The sequence below is a fragment of the Ictalurus furcatus genome, chromosome 22 (genome assembly GCF_023375685.1).
Source record: "Ictalurus furcatus strain D&B chromosome 22, Billie_1.0, whole genome shotgun sequence".
NCBI classification, from domain to species: Eukaryota; Metazoa; Chordata; class Actinopteri; order Siluriformes; family Ictaluridae; genus Ictalurus; species Ictalurus furcatus.
The window spans coordinates 2,334,644-2,347,662 of NC_071276.1; the positions used below are offsets into that span (position 1 = coordinate 2,334,644).

Genomic DNA, 13,019 nt, shown 5'->3' on the forward strand with positions numbered 1-13,019 from the left:
GTTTTTTCATATATTCTAAATGTGTTCCATTGACTTTAAAGGGGAAATCATGGATGCATTGTGAGTGTGTGTGGGTGTGTGTGGGTGTGGGTGTGAGGCAAATGGTCATGAAAGTACTACTGTAGTTATTACATCACCATAAGCAATATCAGACTAAATCTGTCACCTGGAACACGAATACCTGAAAAAACACCGGACAGGCCTTAAAAAAGGACTTGTATCAGGTGTTGGTATCATTGCGCACAGATGACCCAAATAACCTTAGAAATATAAATTAAAAGCACTGTTACAACATATTTACATGATAGGAAACAATGTAGAAAAGTAAAATGATGTAGAAAGGTAAAAATGATGCCAAGGGAGCAATGTTTTGTGTTCACTCCCATTTTGACCATGAAGTCTGGTGCCTGGAAACTGGAACATTCTGCCTTAGGTGAGCATTTCATTGCATAATTACTAATGAAATAAAAAAAAATATTCGCTTCTGGCACTGTTCCAAGTACATTCATCCATTCAGTCATCTTTAGTAAGCACTTTGTCCTGGTCAGACTTGAGGTAAAACCAGATCCAATCTCGGGAATACTGGGTGTGAGGTGCGAATACAGTCTGGTAGGGGGACGCCAGGCTGTCGCAGTGCACCATGCACACTCGCACAAAAACATTCACACACACAAACATTCACACCTAGGGGCAATTTTGCATAGCAGTCAACCTACCGGCTTATTTTTGGACAGCAGGAGGAAACCGGATAACCCAGAAGAAACCCACGCAGACCCCGAGAGAACGTGCAAAACTCCGCACAGACAGTAACTCGAGCTCGAGCTCAGGTTCGAACCCTGGATCAAAGCGCTGGATGTTATGAAGCATCCAAAGAAAGCTTTATTTCAAGTCTCCTAGTTATAACACGGTTTTTAATGAGTAATTATTCACACTAGACTGTATTAGCTACACTTTCTGAAAAGAATACAGTAGCAGTTATTTCAGTGTTCACAGAATATAGGCTTGAAAATGGTACCAGCACATGAGAAAATAACTTCAAATGTGTGAAATATTGGCATCATGTATGTGGTTTTTTTGTGTGTGTAAGTTCATAAAATTAGGTTAAATGTATACACGTATAAAAATTTAAAAAACGAGATGAAATGCGCATGCGCAATAGTAGGCGACATTTGCACCCTCAGGGCTTTGCTGAGAGATGCGGCCGGTCCTAAAGGGCGTGGCCCGAGCTGTGTACCTGTACCTGTTGCGCACTGCTCACGGCACGAGAGAGCGAGAGAGAGAGAGCGCGAGCGCGCGCGCGAGAGAGTATATATTGTGTTTAAGCACACGGGTGTCTGTAGCGCAGGGGAACAGGTGTGTAATATCCTTGTGTGGCTCAATTTGGTTTGGATTTCGGATTAATCTAAGGTAATTACACCTTTTTTCACTAAATTGTAGATAAGGCGTAATGTAAACAAAACAAACAAACATATATTTTTGTGGCGCGTGAGGAATAAATAGCCTAGGTGCGTCTCGTGCGTCTTTAATTTCTACTATGTCCAATTAAATGCACGCTTTCACCGATTATTCTTTATCTCCTTATTTTTTCTCGTCTTCTCTTTCCAAAAGTCTATTTATAGGCACCTGACCGCATGAATTAGTTGTTTCTTTCAGCCTAACAGCCTGGTCTTATTCCCTTAAACACCTTTAAAGCAGCATCCGCATTCTCTACAGCATGTCGCAAGATTGAAATCATCACCATCATTATCATCTATGTAAAACTCTGCGGTTGTACATGTAAATGTAAAAAAAAAAAAAAAGTCTGTCAGGGACAGTGTCCTTGTTAAATATATCACTTTCGGTCTTATTTGTAGCCTTCATGTGATAAAAATGATAAATGTAGGTTCTGGACTTCGTGTTAGAGGTAAACTCATGTATTGTTTAAAAACAAAAACAAAAAAAAGTTATTTGTTTGGCTTGTAACAGGGTTACAAGCATCTACCAGAAGACCCCATCATGCCTTCACCTAGACACAGCAGCAGCAGTAAGCGGACGTAAGTTGTGTGTATATATATATATATATATATATATATATATATATATATATATATATATATCGATTTGTGATTCGGGAATCATGTAGGTAGGAGACTTGATTCATCTAAGTGATTCATTTTCTAATTCTTTAGTCCTCACCGAATGTCACATCACACGTTCTCGCACTACCCCGACGAGCAAGTGCTCCACTTCTACCGCTGGACGTCGCCACCCGGTGTGATGAAGATCCTGAGCATCATTGTCATCATCATGTGCGTGGCAGTGTTCGTGTGCGTGGCGTCCACGCTGGCGTGGGACTACAACATGGATGGCATGGGACTCGGAGGCTTTGGCATGGGCGGCATGGGTGGTATGGGTGGTATGGGTGGTATGGGTGGTGGGGGTTACTACGGGTCGAACATGTACGGAGGCGGCATCGGTAGCGGGTCATATGGCTATGGGGGCGGCTACGGCGGGGGCTACGGCGGGGGCTACATGGACCCTGCGACAGGCAAGGGCTTCATCATCGCCATCGCCGCCATCACTTTCATCACCATTCTCGTCATCTTCATCCTTGTGGTTTCAAGGCAGAGCTCAACCAAGTCCTCCAGGTTCTACCTGGTGAGTATCATCATCTGTGCGATCCTGGCCTTGCTCATGTTCATCGCTAGCGTGGTGTACCTGGTGTCCGTCAACCCCATGGCACAGAACAGCGGATCCATGATGTACAGCATGATCTGGCAGTTGTGTTCCCAGTACCAGAACCAGAACCAAGCACAGGCATCAGCCCTTATAATAAACCAGTACATGTATCACTATTGTGTGGTGGACCCTCAAGAGGTGAGCAGTTATCTTTTGTGGGGGTTGGGGGGGAATTAATGATTAAAGGCAAATTCTTTACTTTGATTTTTCCTTCGTGCTTCTTCCAGGCCATTGCTATTGTTTTTGGATTCCTGGTGAGCATAGGACTCATCATTATGATGGCGTTTGCCATTAAAAGCCGTTCCCAGATTAACCGGTATGGGATGCACCGCGTGCTCTGGGAGGAACCCCGTTCTATCAAAGACGGCTTTCCTCATGGCGTCGAAAAATGGGTGAGTAGAACGCAGTGGGTTTGCTGCACATTTGCTCCTTCGCACTTAATATCTGTACCAATTCAGGATTAAGGAAAAGGCATTGTGGCTAAATTTCTGGGTGTGTCCAAGGTACCCAAAGGCCCTTGAATTGCTTACTATATCTTAACTTACAATCTGTGAAAGCAGCTAATGTTTGAAGTAAATGAAGTTAAAATGAAGTAGCCCTGTTAAACAGCAAACCACTTGCACCAAGAGAAGGTGGTCCTCTGACTTCCTTCTTCTTTTAAAATTCTGCTGATATTCATGTCAGACAGAGGCAGTACATGGCCTGAGAGAATTTTCATGCCAGTGAAAGCCTTGGCAGTTTCGTCCACTTTTTTGTGTCCTGGTATCTGCAGATAGTAACCGGTGGAACTGGTTCTACCAGGGTTCTTTCATATTGTTTACCATTGAGCGAGAGAGAGAGAGAGAGAAAGACAAGAGAAGATAGTGAGAGAGAGAGAGAGAGAGAGAGAGAGAGAGAGAATAAGAATTAATTAGTTGACAACAAGGGAGAAAAAACAACAACAGTGCTTTAAAGCAGCACATAACAAAAAACAGTAACAGGTGCTACATATTTAGTCACTGTGCTGATGATGAAAATAATCAGCTTGCTTTAAGGATGTTTTGATAGTATCTGAAGGATATTCCCTAATAAAATTGTATTACCTGTTCCCTAATAAAATTTTATTACCGGACCCTGTTTACTGTAGACCAATTCCGGGTCACTGCATTCTAAAAGCACTGGGTTAAAAACGACCCAAATTGGGTTAACCCATCAAGTTGGGTTATTAATTTTAACCCAGAAAATGGCTTGTTTTTCAACCCAAAGGATGGTTTGATTTTTACAAAAAAGCTGGGTTAATTTGTCATAAATGGGTTAATAATTTCAGGGTTATTTTTACCTTTTGAAAATGTCAAATATACCACATTATAAACAAATACGTCAACATGGCATCATCTTTATTTCTACACAAGCTGTTCAGAAATGTATAGAACTGCTAAAGTGGTGTTTATATATGGACTTGGAAGTAAATGACTGGAATAAGTCATATATTTAAGACAGAAACATCAGATTTTGATCAAAGGAGACGTTTAAAAACATCCAATAAACTGAGGAACCGACTTACGATCCAGTGACGTTACAAACAAGTACGCCCAAGCTAACGAAGATAGCGGTACATTTAATGTCATGTAAACTGGACTGTTATCGCACATTTGTGCTGTTTCTAGTGTACAGCAATGGGTTTATGGGTCAGTATATTGATACTTCACTCAATCATGTGTTAATTTCTAACACACCTGCGTGTCTAGGTTAAGGACAATACATTTTGTGTTGCTTTTAACACAGTCAGTGTGTTAGTACATTTAACACGTGCTGTGTGTTAAACATTTCCACACAAAGATAACACAAAATAACACAGATGTTTATACTTTTTTCCCCCTACAATTTCCCTAAAATACAATTTGTTTGCATGCTAAAATTCTACTAAAATGCTCCCAAAGTAAACAAACAATTGCATGAAATTCCAGTGACATTTATTAAAATCATTAAAACATTTGTCAGATGTAAGAATCGGAGTTGATGCGTCTTATAAATCTCTCGGCCATGTAGAAGACAAGAGTCCCACTCCCTTCCATCTGAAAAGACGTAAAAGAGCAAAAAGAGTATTGGTTAATTGTTAGCTACAAAATATGCACAAACGCCTTTGGGCTTTAACAGAGAAAGTGTGTTACACAATCCCAAATTGTGTAATTTTGGAAACGTGACCTCCGCTCTCCTAATCAACAAAATGGTGCTGTAGGCTCACCAGGAAAATCTAGCTAACTTGTGAATATTTATTTTCCAGCCTTTAGCACCTCACCACCAATTTTTTTGCACAAGCTAATTAATGTAACCAACATTACAGAGATAGTGGAAAGCATTACAACCTACTGTAACCTCATCCTCTCTTTTCGTCATGTTAATCTTGTGAAGAACTTTTGGCCTCCACATTACTGAGCTAGCTAAGTTCCATTATCCACTGACTGTCTGCACCTGTTACTCAACATTAACATTCACCAAATCCATGAAGAAACCTAACCCATAACCCATGCTCCTAATGCTACAGCCTGCCTTGTCCAAAACACTTGCTAAATGTAGTTAACGTTAACCCACTTTCTGTATTACATCATGGTGAATAGCTGTAATGCTACGTTATCGTTATCTTTCAAAAAGGGAATGGGAATGTCTAACATTACTGCAAGCTGTATGCTAACATAATGTTATTAACACATAGGGGTCTAGTTTAGCATCACTCATCCCTACTGGTGACAGCATCCAGGTAGCTAACCCTAACTCAGAGCCTCAGATAAGATACAGACCCAGAGAATTATAGAACAACCTCAGTCCATATTTCACAGCCAGCATAAACACACAACACTAGTAGTGCAACGCCAACACCGAGGAAGCAGTACATGGTAAAATACTACTACTTGTATTGTTCTCTGCTTGATATATCGCTTTGCTTGTATTTTTCTCATTTGTAAGTCGCTTTGGATAAAAGCGTCTGCTAAGTGAATAAATGTAATGTAAATGTAATGCAAAGTTAATTATCACTCGCTGAGTTACTGCTTTACAGTGAATACATTTTCGAGAGCTTCCTGCCTAAATATCAAAAACTCAGTGATGAACACTAACTTACCTGTGGTCCGTGTGAAAACCGCTACCTCCACCTGAGGTGAATTCAAACAGTTGATTTGACCCAAGGAGCTGGGCTGAGTCGTCGGGGTGGGGGAGGGGTGCATTGATTCAAGTGTCAGTGAAAATGACCCAGCCAATAACCCAGTGGTTGGGTTACACAAAAAGTACACAAAAACTAGCCAAGACTGAGAAAATAACCCAATTAAATGAACCAAAAGGCTCAACTCAACGTTTGGGTGGAAAAAATAACCCAGCATTTATTAGAGTGTGGGCACTCGGAGGCAGGGTATTCCCTGATATTCCCTTATTTCTGCTAACCGGACCCTGTTTACTAAACAGATTAATTCCGGGTCACTGGGCACTCGGAGGCAGGGTTGTAGGTCGAATTGTAATCTGTTTAATCTCTGTTCTCAGGTGACTGATGTGTCCGGGGAGCCAGAGGCTTACGTGAACGATCACAACACTCAGATCGGCAGTTCAAGGAATTATCTTGACCAAACCCTGGATGTGTCGAAACCACTCTATCTGCCTGGGTGAGTGTGCACACCCATTAGACTGAACAAAGCCCTGAGGTTAGATGGAGATGTGGTGGAAGAGGAAGTTTCACCCCTGGAAAAAAAAGCTTAAAAAAGATATGAATGTCCTCCATTTTCTCCCCAATTTGGTCTTACCAATTCCCACCCACTAATGGCTTGGGTGAAATATACCTGGACACGATTTAAACATTAAAATGACGTTTAATAATTATCACTGTTAGTGAGAGATGTTATCTAACCAGGAAAAGAAACGCTCATGAAACCAAATTTGTACAAATGCCACTGCAGTAAATGTCAACATGAACCTGGAAGTACAAGAACAAGTACGAGTACGATTCTATGGACTATTCTCAGGTTAAGAAGTGTACACTGGACCCATGTTCTGTTTTGTGGGAACAATAAATGGAATTGAGATGTATCCTCTCCCAGTCAAAAGACCTTCGTTGTAGGCTGATTAGCATCTCTAAATTGTCCCTAGTGCGTGAATGTGTGTGCGATTGTGCCCCGTGACGGGTTAGCATCCCGTCCAGGATGTCCCCTGCCCTGGGCATCCAGCTCCCTGGAATAGGCTCCAGGCTTTTTGCGACCCTGAGTAGGATAAGCGGTACCGAAGGATGGATGGACTTGAGATGTGCAGAAATACATTTTGTGCGATTTAAACTGTTTTTAAAATTGCAGCACACTTTTTCAGCTGCCATGTCGTCCTCCTTTACCGTCACTTTGTAGTAATTATTATTATTATTATTTTTTAAAAAGAACACCATAGTACTTCAGGCACTAATGGTGATCTGTAATCTACCTTCTAATCACTGATCACCATTCATCCAAGTCATTGTTTTTGAACATGTAATCGTTACATGTTTTTAAGCAGCTCTAAAGTATTACACTCTGTGTGCTATTCCTCGGTGCTGTGTGTGCCTCGGGGCTTGTTTACAGATTGCTGGAACTCCATAATGACATAACATGGCCGAGTATTGGGACATCGCAAAGCAAATACTTTTACCATTTAAAAAAAATCGTCTTCTAACACAGCACCAGTAAATTACAGGGGTCAAAATGACGGGTATATAATGGTTTATTTAGTAAAATGAATCATTTTTAAACCGTGATCTATTCTGGTACATGTCTGTCCTTTCATTTAAGTTTGCAATAAGTAAGATGCACTTGAAAAACCCTTAACCAGTATTCTCTTCTGATCTAATCGCTATATCTGATTTCATATACGTCTGGGAATTATGTTGTTATACATTTCATTGGTTCTACTTTATTAGAAAGATCCCCTCCCTCACTTCCTTCTTCCACATCCATACGCAGCTCTCATTTTGTTCCTCATAGTGACGATAACACACAGATTATGGTTCTTTATGAATAGATACACAAACACGATTCATTTATACTTAAGAATAAAGTAACTGTCTGCATGTCTCTGAGGATTTGGATTTACTACAGATGGGCTTCAGGTATGCAGTGGAATGTAGAGAGCATTCAAAGCTTTTGTTGTTCATTCTTAAAACTCGACTATCCTGCTCCACAGGAAACGAGCTGGGTGACGTTAATACGCTTTTCTCATGCTGTATCTGTAACGCACATGCGGCTGGTTCATTATTTTTGTCTCTCTTGAAGTTACCGAGACAAACCGTGCAGAGAAACCACGAAAAAGCGTAAACACATCTGTCCTGAAGACGTTACCGTGGTGGAAAACCTACTGACTGTTACACTGCGCTGATACTGGAAACTCCTTCCAATAAATGTTCAGTAAATGTCTCCTTACAGAAAACTTCACAATATCAATGATTATACATCTTTGTCTGTTAAATAACAAAACATTGTTACTATAGAAACAACACCATATTAGAACGAGCGCTTTAATATAAACCTGTGATTTGCAGCTGCACTACTGTCAGAGCTGCTGTTATAGAAAATGAGTCAGAAACACCTTCTGACCAATCACAAGCCAGAGTTGTGTAATTATGGTCTATAGTCATTGTCATTGGATTATGACTCAGTTACGAATGAATCAGACTCTAATTAAAGTTATTAAGTGGCACAGGATCTTCTTATATATACTGAAAGGAAAATACAAATGTATGCATGTCAGAGGTAAGGAATGTTGCTCTTTAAATAATCTATTAAAGAATGATCTAATGATTCATCAAACCGCACACTTTGTAAGACTCAACTATTTAAAGTTCCTGAGTTCTAGGAAACTGGAATGTCGGGACACTAAAAACGTCGTCCTTATCGGTCACACTCAAGATGTTATTTTATCAGCTGCTTAACAATACAACAGTAATCATTCCTCATTCTGAAGGACGAAGAAACACAGACAGTGCGTTATAAATTCATGTCCTGTTCCTTCCTTTCTGAGCAGTCATGTGACTAACAGTAACATTTGACACAAAACTTTCCCTCGTGTTCATTTTGAAAAAATGCCATTCTTGACTTCCTCTTTCTAGGCCGTGTACTGCGGTCATGTGACCGGACGGCCATCCATTTTAAAAAGAGAATTCAGTATTCATATTCCTAACCGGTTTTAAACATACTGTGAAAAGACCAGACAAATGTGAAAATTGAAAAATTGTTGTTTTGGGGATTTGTTTTTCTTTTTTTGCCTTGTATTGAGAAATTCCCGATCAGTCATGTGACTAGCGGCCAGTCGTTAAATAAAAATACTTCTTGTACATTTATAACCCTGTTTTTTTTTTGTGTCATTTGTTGATTTTTTTTTGTTTCTTTGACTTGGTCTTAATCTCTGATCTCGATCTCTCTTGTTTGAACGTTTTCAGTGCCTGAAAGTGTGTGTGTTTTTCTCTTCTCTGTGTGTGTTCACAGTGACTCCTCCGATACGACCAGCACGACGATCGTATTGAAAGGCCGAGCGAGAGACTATGACACCGGAGCAGAATCGGCGGATGAGCTGGACGACGCCGATTACGACAGGTAAGAAGATTTAAAATGAACTTTACATGGGCGGTTGGGGGGGGGGGTTATAGATAGGGTTATTCCTCCAATCTGGTTATAGTTTATATTTATTACTGTATAACTCTCTTATATTTCCCCCAAAATATAAAATAAAAAGCGACCCTCATCAAGCAGTTCAAGGTGAATGAGCGAACTTGGTAAACACGTTTGAGCAGCTTGTCGTGTTTAAACCTCTCATGTTCATGAACGTAGCTTTTATTTGTCAGGCGAGTTTCAAAACCGCTCCCCGTCAGTCAATAAGGACGAGCGGTTTTAGGGCCGAGTGATGATGTAATCGCGTTTGAGAACCAGAACTTGCTGGAATTGCTGAGTGAGGAAATATAAACAGTCCTCGGTGGACTCTGTGTTTGTGTTTGTAATACAAGAGCTCCTAGATGTGACGCTGTTTATAGCTGGACATGCTGCTGTAGCTGTTGTTCTTGTTCTTGATGTAGTGTGGGATAGTTCGATGTTTTCACGTCCAAACCTGGATTTAAAGTCAGGACAATGCAGGCACCCGCACCACTGTTAAGGGTTTATTATTACTTTTTTTGTGTGTGTGGGATGGGAACGATACTCTTTAGGCCGTGCAGGGACTTATTAAAATTCCAATTTAGCTAAAGATGCCTTGTAAGAAAAGTGTTGAAAGTCGGAAGTGAAGAATCAGAGAACACGCTTCAGAGAAATCAGCACAAGTAAAAAACAAGAAAAACAAACAAACACAATGCAAAGATTCAAGCGTTTGATTTCAAACAGGAGTAAATGGAATTAGTAGTTACATTTAGATATCATTTCTTTTTTTTTTTTTTTGAAATTCATCTTAATCCTTTAATTACATTTTTTAAAAAACCTTTCCAAAAACATTTACACAGTCCAAAATCAAGCGACATTTACTTTCCTGATCTCTTGGGATTTCAGCTGTTGTTTTTTTTTTTTTTGGTGAAAGTGTGACGGCTCTCATCACATTAGCGATTAAACGTTCACATAATGAATGTTTTTGTTCTGTTGTCTGATTACAGTCTGTAAATTAGAGCTGCTATATATAGCACAGGAACCGTAGCAGCGCGTAACCTTATGAAATCAACATCTCCATGACGTCAGCACGTCGCTGTGTACACCGTGCACTGCACGGTTTATACACTAAATAAGGGGCCGTATTCGCTAATGTTGCTTTACTAATAGATCAGTGCTGCTTTGGATCTAGAATTCGTTGGGAAAAGTTTGGAAACCAAGGTACTGTTGGATTCTCGATTCTGATTGGTCAGGCGGTTTTAATTTCCACATACATCTGGTTTTGTAACTGGAGATTCTCTGAGGCGAAACTGCAGCGAGTCTAATGACATCATTGTGTAACTCTCTCTCTCTCTCTCTCTCTCTCTCTCTTGCTCTCACTCTATTGCAGTGAGTTCCCTCCCATCTTGAACGAAAGAGAGCGGTTGGACTACAAGCGCGAGTTCGACCGCGATCTCATGGAGTACAAGCGTCTGCAGGCCGAGCTCGACGACATCAACCTGGGCCTGGCCGAAGTGGACAGAGAACTCGACGGCCTTCAGGAGGGAAGCCCACAATTCCTGGTGAGTGGAAACTAGAAACACGCCTCAAAAAATGACAGATCAATAAGTAGTTCTGACTGCATCGTAACTGTGTGTCACCACTGAACAGATCATTTCAGTACTGTTTAATTAAAGCATAATCATGAACTTAAGCCTCACCACAGACTTAAACTGGCTGACAAAAGACATTTTTGCTGATCGTGCTCACTAAATGTACATCTTTTAAAAAAAATAAAAATTTAATTACAGTAAGTTGACCACTTGTACACAAGCACAAAGTCATATTTAATATATATATATATATATTTAAAACGTTCCCCTGGCTGAAATCTAGACTTCACTTAAACATCAACGAAGACGTCTTTATCGAGTCTTTTAAATGTCGTTGTGTTCACTGGATGTTTTAACCAGCGTCATTTGTTCAATCATTATTTACTTTATTTTTTTTTTACTTGTCCAAATCAGGATGCCATGGAGGTATACACCCGACTGAAGAATTTGAAAAGGGTAAGAAACGCTCATCCATTGTGTTGTGTGTTTCCTTTTATCGTGACTTGAGTTAACACAAGATAATAGAGTCATTCACGACATTCAGCCATGTAAACATTTGGTCTTGTGTTGGTCTTATGTCCCTGTAGTAGCAGGAAGGTGTGCTTGGAATGTTTTGAGGAGATCAGGGTATCTCTCGCTGGCCCACACCTAATAACATTCTTATAATCTCTGAAAACGTCCTGTAGACGTAATTCTGTTAGCAGTGAAGCACCAATAAACGCCTAATAAGTGCATCTACAAGTACCAAGACAGTTCAGATAAATGTTAAACGCCTGACAATAATTGTCTACAATTACCATGTCCCATAATTTGGAGCAGTTACCCATTCACCTAGTTCCTCAGGGGTTATTTAAGGGTCCTTTTAAATAATTAAAGATTCAAGCTTCTAAGAAAACATCTATTTAATGTAGTACCGTATCTAATAGGGAACCAGATTGTTGTAGGGTTCTAAATAAAACCTTTCCTCCAGAAGGCATCTAGTGAGATATATTGCGCATGATCTCATGTGCAGATCTGATTCAGGAGGTTATTTTGCTCCATCAACTCTGAGACTTATCAGTTCTCCATCAACTCTCATGAAAACGATGCACGTTCTAGTTCTGTAGTCTTCTTTAAATGTTGTCTCATGATCTCTCTCATTGTGTTCTTCACAGTCTTCAGAATACCAAGTGAAGAAGAAGAGAAGCAAGCAGCTGAAAGCCAAACTGTCTCTGCTCAAGAGGAGGGTGAACGATTACGACCGGAGACCATGAGCAGCTCGGGCACCTTGTGTTTTTGTTTCCTTGTGTAGTTTTCCATGCTTTTTGTCACCCCTGTTCCGGCCTCTCAGCTTATTGTGACGTTACTGCTTTTGCGCCATTGCAAAAACAGTAAGCTTTTTTTTTTTTTGCTCATCTAGGTTTATCATACATTTTTGTTCTATTACTGTAACATCAGCTCTTTTGTGTGTTTTTATTTTTATTTTATTTTGGTGGCTCTTTGTTGTATGATAACCAGTGACGTGAGAAATGTGAAACCAGGATGCAGGATGCAGATTGTTCTTTGCCTTAAAGTTCAGTATCTTGCTGTTTTTAATCAGGGCGCGTGTGTGTACCGTGCCTCTTCTGTATACTTTTGTTTTTTTAAAAAAATAAATATGAATAAGTTTTGGGATCGCACTCGGGCCGAGAGCTGCAGCACTGAACACCGCGGTCCAGCGTGACCACTCGAACAAAATAAATGTGCAGAACGTTCCAGCCACATAAACTTACCTCTAATTAGGACATTAAATACAGGAAGAAACTTTCCATTTTGACCAATTTAATCATCAGGGTTGTCGGATCAACAAATACAATGTGTTTCATACGTGTATATACCGAAGGGAATAAAAGCTTCTGACATTTTTTTAAAAAAAATTGTATTTGATTTGAGTTCATTTTTGTAAATGATGTCTTTCTTTTTGATTATTATTGATTATATTATATTATATAATTTGCTATAATATTGAATTATTATTATATAATACTGTAATATTCTGTTTCTACAGCATTTTGGGCAACTGTAATTTTACTTCATTGAATATTTTTTTTTAATGCAAGTTTGTGACATTGATTTGTATTATGCT

The 13,019-nt window shown here is 39.9% G+C and overlaps 1 protein-coding gene across 1 annotated transcript; it reads left to right on the forward strand.

Annotated features, from left to right (window-relative positions):
* The first annotated feature begins 1,226 nt into the window (after window positions 1–1,226).
* oclnb (occludin b) lies at window positions 1,227–12,940 on the forward strand. Its single transcript, XM_053610477.1, has 9 exons — window positions 1,227–1,407; window positions 1,966–2,033; window positions 2,169–2,856; window positions 2,946–3,110; window positions 6,229–6,347; window positions 9,183–9,290; window positions 10,714–10,885; window positions 11,330–11,371; window positions 12,070–12,940. The coding sequence occupies exons 2-9, from the start codon at window positions 1,996–1,998 to the stop codon at window positions 12,166–12,168; spliced, it is 1,431 nt and encodes a 476-aa protein (XP_053466452.1). The 5' UTR covers window positions 1,227–1,407; window positions 1,966–1,995; the 3' UTR covers window positions 12,169–12,940.
* The last annotated feature ends 79 nt before the right edge of the window (window positions 12,941–13,019 follow it).